Source organism: Mixophyes fleayi, chromosome 4 (genome assembly GCF_038048845.1).
Source record: "Mixophyes fleayi isolate aMixFle1 chromosome 4, aMixFle1.hap1, whole genome shotgun sequence".
NCBI lineage: Eukaryota > Metazoa > Chordata > Amphibia > Anura > Limnodynastidae > Mixophyes > Mixophyes fleayi.
In genome coordinates this window covers 294,742,051-294,751,839 of record NC_134405.1, presented here as the reverse complement: position 1 = coordinate 294,751,839, position 9,789 = coordinate 294,742,051, and the positions used below count along the sequence as shown (strand labels likewise).

The window sequence follows — 9,789 nt, the reverse complement described above, 5'->3', positions numbered from 1 at the left end:
TTTAGCCCCCACCTACACTCCACAATTAAATAGCATTCCTCCCACACTATATTGAGATCCTCCCTTCCCTCAGATATTATATTAAAATGCTGCGCCCACACACACACTGTATGAGAATACTGCGCCCACACGCACACTGTATGAACATGGCCCCAGTGGCGGATCCAGGGGGGGGCGATCGGGGCATTCGCCCCCCCTAGCAGCAAAAAGCTAGGTCCCAACCGCCGATCAAAACGGGAGGGGCGGGGCTACGTGCGAGCGGGGGCGGGGCTAAATGTGGGCCAGCCAATCAGAGTGGTCCCAGCCGGTGATCACAACGGGAGGGGCGGGGCCAATCGCAGGCGGAAGGCGGGGTTTAACGCGGGGCAGCCAATCAGAGCAAAGGAGGGGCGTGATTATGCAAAATCGCCCCCCCTAAACATAAAGTCTAGATCCGCCCCTGCATGGCCCCCACACACACACTGTATAAAAACACACACTCTGTATGAAAACACACACTCTGTACTGACACACTCACAACATTTCCAGCCAAAAACTTACCTTATTATCTGCCTGCGCGCTGCTCTGCAGAGTTTCAGTGATGTGCGGCCGATGCAAGTAATCACATGGGACACGCACCACGCAACAGGTGCAGTCCCATGTGATTAAAATCACATGGCCGCACATCACTGAAACTCCGTCCGCCGAGCAGCGCACAGTAAGATGCTCGGCGGACGGGGCGGGCATGCTGCCGGTTTCTGGATAGACCCAACTAGCCATCGGCCCTTCTCGCATTTGCCAGAAGTGCCAGATGGCCAGTCCGGCCCTGTTGTCAGCTGTGGATTTTATTACCAGGAATTTGTGCTTAGTGGGCTATATCATCCAGTCACACAGCAGTGTGTTGGGGCTTTGTTGTCTTGTGTGAACTGAAGATGTGCTGGAGCCACTTGATGAAGGGCTGTTGCTAGGGTTTGGTGAAAATGAGGTACTGCCATATCATTGGAGGAGAATATAGAAATTGTAGAGAGAAGGTGTTGCAGAGAAGTGGAAAACTGTTGAAAATTAATAGAATTTTTGTGAGTATGAGGGGGTTTGGTAGAGTTTAACAGAAGAGAGGTTAAAGTACTGGGGCTGAGCATGTAGCTGATAAGGTGATGATCTGAGAGGGGAAAAGGAATGCTAAATCAGAAACTGAGCATAGTCTAGAAAAAATAAGATCAAGGCAGTGGCCATCCCTATAAGTAGAGGATTCAACCTACTGGAAGAGGCCTAGGGAAAAAGTCAGAGAGACTAGTGTTAGGAACCCCTCCAGCCGGTACAGGAAAACCCGGAGTCTGCTCTGAAGTCTGGTGTTCACTGTTGCCCCTAGTGGTGATGACAGACTTGGCTGCAGACAATAGAGGGTCGAGAGATGTGTACCGGCTAAGGAGAACCCAGGAATAGAGTGTTCCGGCAGACAGCAGCGTGGGGTCCAAGCCAGACTCGGGCAGGCAGTAGACAACGTATCCCGAGAACAAACCAAGGTCAGAGTTCACAGGCACAGGTTCAGGATCCAGGGACAGGCGTAAGATCAGGGTCACTAGCAGAGACCTCCATTCATTTGTTATACTGTCAGCTGTTTTTGCATTGTAACAACAGCCTCTCCCATCAAAATGCTACTGATTGGGACTGTTTTTGCTATAATGGTCTCTATATTGTCCACTTGGTCAGCAAAAACCGGGCTCTATATAGTACATTAACAAAGAAGTGATTTGCTATAAATTGTTTAAAGTTTGCCAATTTTTGCTTTATGTACCAAAACAGCATTGCTGTGTAATGTTTTTACTGGTGAATATGATTTTTATTTTTGCTTCATTCATATGTAAGTACTAGCAGTGTGGTTGACCACGGTACACCAATCTAGAATAATCCACACTTAAAACCAGAGGCAGATAGAGCAGCCACTGTGGGATGATTATCCACTAAGATAATCTCTTCTCATTCACAATGTAATAGGCTAAAGTAAGGGAGCCTAAGTTAAGCACATGGTACACCATGAACAAACAGGACAGTTTGCCAATGTGAACAAGTTTCCATATAGCTTATCTATATTGTCTTCACAATGAAGCGGAAATGTAACTGAGCTGATTAAACATGTGTAGCGATGAAATCTGTAAAATGAAAACCAACCATGAAGAAGATGGTGTTTTTTGGTCTATTTTAATCAGGATAAGCGGGTCCTGTTCTAAGTAAATTTTTGTGTTAAGAAGGATCATGTTTCTTAGGTGAAGAGGCAATAAAATGCCTTCTTAGCCTGAAAAGATTGATGATAAAAGCATGTTTAGGAAGCTCTCCTGGCAACCTTTCTTAAATGCAAATAAATGCAGGATTCTACTGTGTCTTAAATCACATAATAACCCATAGACATTAAAACCCTTCTAAAGAAGGATTTTCATTCTTGATTAACATTTCTGAGCGAAACATACGTTAAGAAAAGCACAACAGCTATAGCGTATAGAGACATTTCATTAGCATGATCAGCTACATCAAACCATAGGGTCACAGATGTTCTCGATTCCAGGGAGAGTAACCCTTTCACACAGCTGTCCCTGGCTTAGAAATGTGCAAGAATGCATCCCTATATCAGACAACAGAGAGCTACTTTTCTATTAAAGCAATGTTTCCCAAAGTACCTCCAACAGGTCATACTGTGAAGATTTCTTTACTTATACATAGGTGAGTAAATCTATTTGGCTGAGTAATTCATTTCCCCACCTATTTTCTCAGACATAAATTCACTTCCCTCTTACTCCTCCTGCAAATGTGTTAAATTCTAATAGAGGCCCAGCTATTAGCACTGCATCTTCTTCTAACTCTTCTCGCTACTGAATTCAAATCCATTGGCATTAGGCAGATGATGTGGTGGTGGAGACATTTACTTATCAAGCCCTAAAGATGTACAGTACAGGTAGATGCACACTGCTTGGGAGTGTGTACAGTATAAAAATAACTATGAAACTTAAGGTAGACAATTTATTTACATATATTTGTCTATTGGACACATTTCTAAGACAAAACGGCCACTGAGGTGGTCTTATCTTTTAAGTGGAGGCTGGCTTGTTGCTGGATGTAGGACCTCTTGGAACCTGCTTTGCTGTTGGTGATATTGATAACACAAGCAGATAACTGATAATTGATACAGCAGGTTTTTAGAGCTCCTGGCTGTAGCAAGCCAGATGAATAACAGTGGCGGTAGGTGTATGCAATGGGGTCTAGAATGGAGTAAGCGCTCTTTAATTGCTACCAGATTATTGACTGCTGTGTACACTAGCCACAAGATTGGGGTAAGTATTTGTCGAAATCAGCAAATTGGATAAAGTCATTTCAATTAATATTGAGAAAACTTGGTTGTCTTTGCCTGAAAAGATGCGTAGAGCACGCTGTGGCGTGGAAGGGCGTACGCAGCCGAAACACGTGGCAAGAACAGTTTTTACACATTCGCACAAATGCGCACATTTGTAAATAGTACACATTAATTGTAGTTGCAACACATAGTTATTTATGTTGAAATATAGTAGTATTCATCTTTAATATTATAAGTTATATGCATGCTAGTAAAACATATGGTTCAGGTTAAAGGAAATGTGTCATGTCTGGTATCATTTTAATTCCCTATTCATCAGCAGTTGTCCGGTTCCTTCACCAAAGAGATCGCACATTGCATACTCTAGTTAGCGATGTTAGGGAATAAATGCTTAAGGTAATACTGACTATAAAATGCTAATAGACTAGTTGAGACTGGATTCTTGGCGGGAAAGTCGGAACACATCCCCTGGAGGGATGACCTCCACCTTAGGATATTTTGGTTTGAACTGGCCTATGATCTGTAACATCCTGGACCTTCCTGAAACCTGAACCAATAGAAGCAAGCCACGTCATCTGCATTGTTTCACTGTATTTCTAACTGCATATAAGCAGGAGCTCTTCATCTAGTGGACACAGACTTCAGACCTGAATGACTGTTCACTGGATCCAGAGCCCCTGCGATAAGTAACGGCTGTACTTATTATTATTTCGCTTGAATTATTCTGCTACTTTTTGAGAATAAATATTTGTGCGTCGGAAACACAAATCGAGATTCAACAATCGTTATTGGATAGCGATGAAACGTGCATAACATATTGTACACTACCCACATGATTGGCATAGCTTTAGGTGGTAGCCACTAGTTTGGGGTCTGCTTTGTACACTTGCCTTAGAATCTTGATACTTTGCAATAATTTCCAATATAATTAGATGATCATGAGATCTCCTCTACATAACTTTTTCTTAAGCTCACTACAAAAGTACTTTACTACCTCATTTTTCTGACTTACACTTTACCATCCTATGCCTGAAATGTGTAATATAGATAGATAGATAGATAGATAGATAGATAGATAGATAGATAGATAGATAGATCACTTTATAATTAATATGCACTTGTAATGGAGTACCGTAAATGGGGCAAAAAAATATCACCATTTGAGCAAGGCTCTATTGGATGCCCTGTGGACCAGCATACAATAACATTATTATGACATTTTACTTACATAATAATGATTACAGTAAACTACATCATGTTAAAATGCACATATTTGGATAAAAAATCATGTCAATATCTTATATAACATGTTTTGTCCTAATATTAAAGACATATCATGCACCCTATCTTACCTAGCATAGAAGAAAAAAAAAAAAAATCTGTCATTATCACTCAATGTGGGGATAAGAGCATGATGGGTGGATGTTTGTCATTGGTGATGTCAAAGTGGCATTTTTTAAAGTAAGTGCAATTAGTGTGACTTTCAAACTTTTTAGCATTAGACCCTGCTCTCACAGTGAAAAATGTGATTACCTCACTAATTGTGTGATATGTGCCAGGGCTGACATTAGGTCTTTGTTCAGTAACCTCTTCTCATGATCAACATATGAATTAAAACCATTTGGAGAAAAACAGCAGGACAGTTACAGCACACCAAGATATCAGTAGAGGAAATGTGTGCTGAAAACAGGACTGAGCTGTATGAAGGAAGACAAATAATGAGGGTCACTGAATCAGAACTGGAAACTCCAGAGTCCTTGTACATACATCCTTAACATAGGTTATTTGTTATTTGAAGATCTGTAACCCTGCAATAGTTGCATCAATATTTTAAAGGCTCTTAATTACCAACTATCCCTAAGTTCCAGGGACAGTTTCATGTTTTAAAGATTTGTTCCTGGACATTTTTTTCACTGGAAATGGTACTGGTTTTATATATATTTTTAAGAGTTATGGGTCTATTTATAAAATATAGAAAAGCACTAAATTTAAGGGCTCTCCTTATTTATCAAAGTTCCCCAGGCTGGTAAGGACTATCGCCGGCTGTTCCCATCGGGAATCCAGAGGATTCCCGCGCGCCTTACCCATACAAAGCAATTCATCTATTGCTACTGTCATTTCAGTATGGTGATAACTGGGGTTTATTGCCGGAATTATTAGTAAAACAATTATAAGTGCTAACCACTAAACCACTGTGCTGATAATGAAGATTTTATAAATTGTATTGAATTTATTCAATATCAGCACAGTAGTTTAGTGGTTAGCACTTCTGCCTTACAGCAATGGGGTTATGAGTTTGATTCCCGACCATGGACCTATCTGTGTTGTTTGCATGTTCTCCCCGTGTTTGTATGGGTTTCCTCCAGGTGCTCTGGTTTCCTCCCACACTCCAAAATATATACCAGTAGGTTAATTGGCTGCTATTAAATTGAACTTAGTCGGTGTGTGTGTTAGGAAATTTAGATTGTAAGCTCCAATGAGGCAGGGACAGATGTGAGTGAGTTCTCTGTACAGCGCTGTGGAATTAGTGGCGCTATATAAATAGCTGATGATGAATATTAATAAATAGTTCCCTTAATGTATTTAGGTGGATGTGTCACAGCGATGCTCTTCTTTCCCCAGTGGACCACAAGCGAGGAGAGCAATGCCAGTATGTAGTACACATGGGGCATCCTACCTATAAGGTGGTACGCTACACCCCAGGTAAGTAGTATTCTGTGATAACTGACTTTTCACTTTTGATATAAAGTAGTCTTTGAGAAAAACGTTACTAGTGAAATAATTTACTCTATGAAGTTTTACTCTACAAAACATTATTGTTTCCTACAGCAAGAATCCAGTATACGGTCATCTATAAATTCAGCTCAGTTACTTGCTGTAGAGATCACATCATGACCGAGCGCAGTGACCCTGGAGCTGAACCAGAGGTAACTCAGCACAGAACCCGGTACAGACGTTACCTAGCAACGGGAGCTAGCCCCGCCCGTGTGACGTCAGATGGGATCAGCAGGACCCTGGCTCGGCAGGAGTCTGTGCAGATCAGTCCGGTGCCTGAGAAGTGCCCGGGAGTAAGCACAGTGCAGAGCTCCACTACTGCTGGGATACTGCTATTATACTATGGCACAGACAGTAACTCTCAATGGCCCCTCACCCTGGGGATTTAGGCTGGTAGGGGGCAAGGACTTCAGCACTCCTCTTACCATCTCTAGGGTAAGTGACATTACATCTTGCTGTGCACATCTTTAATAATTGCATTTATGTTGGTGGTGGGGCAATGCAGTAGTCATTGATTTTCTTGTTAAATAAAGGAGCCCTTCTTTTCTACAGATCGTGGGTGTCACTTGTCGCAATAGGTTATTCTATGTCCTATAGAGTTAATATACTTTGTTGTTCTGCAAAGTGACACGTACTGACAGCACAGTAGTGTAGTTAAATTGCTGGCTGACACTTACTTACAACTTTGTAAAGTAGCATTCGTGAGTTACAGGGACTGCTTACTAAGCAGCATTAGTTCCAATGAAGCTTTCCAGGCGGGGACAAAGCGTTCCTTATGATGTCTTTACATCAATCACTTAATGACTGACCTATTCACTCCCCGTTTGATCATTTGAGCTGCTTTATCGTGATTAGTTTCTATTACAGGTCTCTAGTTTCCATTGAAATACAGGATCCGTTGAAGGTTTTTTTTTCATTTATGAAAGATTGTGACCAAGTGTAACAATATAAATGCAGAGAGTAAATATTGAATTATCTTGGCAGGACTGATTTGCTGCTAGCATTGAGGACACAAATAGCAGTCAAGTCAATGAGCATTGCAGTGAAATTTATAATACATATAAAAGAAAGGAGAATAAATATATAACCCATTACCAGATTATTTTTGCCCATTGGGACAATTATATTTATGTTCTTTTGTAACCGTTTATTTCTGTTTCATTTGGGAGAGCCACTTATGTCACAAAATTGTTACACATCCCTCAATGAATCTCAGAAACTGTCTATCACAGCATACCTTACAGTTTTTCTGCCTAGTGTGAAATATTCTCTATAAATCACTTATCTATAAATCAATCAGTTAACTATGAACAAACAGTTACTATCATCATTAATGTCAATTATGTTAATATTTCATGGACTTTCTTAGATTTTATAAGCAATATCAGATCATGTCAATTATTATATGATTATATATCATTAGAATAGGTGAATTACTTCTAACCATTCACTAGGTTTACAGTATATTGAACAGATCCACTTGACTCTTCGCTTCAAGCCCAACTGCTCTCAGTCCTAATACTTTTACTTATGCTGTTTCTATCTAAGACACCCTCTGGATGTTTATTCAGTATGCCAGGGTATATTAATAATGTTTACATCTAGCTAATATTGCTATTATACAGTTTATATATTGTTTCTTGTTTACAAGTTTTCCTGCATTAATTAATGTTGGCCCATTTGAATTATCCTCAGCACCAAGTCACTTACTAGTGTAGTATGACATTTAGAACTGGTCCTCAGTTGTCAATCAAATGTTCCTAATCTCTGAGGCTGTCCCATGTTGTAATATAGTCATGGAACGCTACTTTCTTGGGATTTCTGCAATATGTACACAAACAAGTCACTTTTGTTGTATATTTTACTGTTCTACTTATTTCATGATTTATTGTAGTAGGTAACTGCTTTACTTAATAACTAAGGATAAATATTCTTTAATAGTACACACAAGTGTTCACGTGTCGTCAGGGTCTTCAGCACCGGAAACATGGACATATATGAAAGACAAGATCATTAGAATACAAACATCTGTCTATGCATGGCTATTGATTAAGGAGAATGTATCACAGGGGATGCAGCTAGATTGTATAGCTTCCTGGTATCTGGTGAGTCTGAAAATTTCAGACAAAATTGGGTATGAATGGATTTCCAATTACTGAACAGGATTACACAATTATTTGGGGATTTCTGGTCAGAGGGTGTGCTACAATTGCAAACATTACTCATGATAGCTGGGGACAATACTCAGTCAAAATAAGGAATGGTTTGCAACTCTCAGCTGTGCATATTTTCAAAATAGCCTGTAAAAGCAAAATGCTTGTGTTTGATTAAAGGGGTAGTATTGTTAAACATTAAAGTGTACTTGTCAATGAGCATGATTCCATAAAAAATAGAATAATGTATGAAGCTATATATTTTTAACTTTCCCTGTTTTGAAATTTTGGGGCTTTTCCACGATGCAGATGAATCTTACTATTTTCCTAACCTGTTATAATTAAATAACTCAGCACTACCAGTGCAGAGAGGCCTAACACAGTGCTGTCTAAATATTTAAATGGAGTCCAAGGGGTACATTTACTAAACTGCGGGTTTGAAAAAGTGGAGATGTTGCCTATAGCAACCAATCAGATTCTAGCTGTCATTTTGTAGAATGTACTTAATAAATGATAACTACAATCTGATAGGTTGCTATAGACAACATCTATACTTTTTTCAAACCCGCAGTTTAGTAAATATACCACCAAATGTTTTCATACGTAAATACTTGCTTGTGGTCCGTATACTGTAAAAAAATGAATGTCATACTTGTCTATGGGGGCAAAGAGCCTTTTGGGGCACCATCACCAGCAGGCTTCTAGTTTGGCTATTGTGGCCTGGTCCGTGCACTCTTTAAGAACTGTGATCACTGAACGCACCACCACAAGCATGTGTTAACATTGCAATATGTGAGAGATCTACAAGCAGTTTCTTTAGGCATGGAAATTACTGCATGTTCAATTTCCACCCACATGCATTGTTTTCCACTTGCTTGAGAAGATTTATATGTACTAGCACCACCACTGCCAACCTAAGATTCCCTTGAAATCACCTTTTTAATGGGCAATTTTAGAAATTGTTATTATATAACACTAAAATATGCTTTAATGTATAAACACTGTACCGTGTTTGCGTGGGTTTCCTCCGGGTGCTCCGGTTTCCTCCCACACTCCAAAAACATACTGGTAGGTTAATTGGCTGCTATAACTGACCCTGTGTGTCTCTCTGTATGTGTGTGTGTGTGTGTGTGTGTTAGAGAATGTAGACTGTAAGCTCCAATGGGGCAGGGACTGATGTCAGTGAGTTCTCTGTACAGCGCTGCGGAATTAGTGGCGCTATATAAATAAATGGTGATGATGATCACAATGATTTTACATGCTTTTTGTTGCTTTTAACTTAATCTTAAAACATATTCTTAATATATGCCAGCCAATAACTTATTGTTCCATAACAGCAGTAGGGGTACAAGCCTTTTCTTTGCTTACCTAAAAACTTAAAGATTATGTTGTAAATACTAATTCTGACAGCTGCTTTTCTTTATAAACCATTAGCTTGTCATGACCGTGACTGCTGTCACATTAACATGGAGAGACTCCATAGTTATATGTTATGCTGCACATTTTTCTAGATCCCACCCAAAAAAGGAGTGTCAGTTA

The 9,789-nt window shown here is 39.9% G+C and overlaps 1 protein-coding gene across 1 annotated transcript in view; it reads left to right on the top strand.

The window, feature by feature from the left end:
- The first annotated feature begins 6,340 nt into the window (after window positions 1–6,340).
- Window positions 6,341–9,789, top strand: part of PDLIM4 (PDZ and LIM domain 4) — a 172,654-nt gene continuing 169,205 nt past the window's right edge. The window contains exon 1 of the mRNA XM_075209847.1: window positions 6,341–6,532. Coding sequence (XP_075065948.1) covers window positions 6,440–6,532 — 93 coding nt within the window. The 5' untranslated portion in view covers window positions 6,341–6,439. The remainder of the gene's footprint in view (window positions 6,533–9,789) is intronic.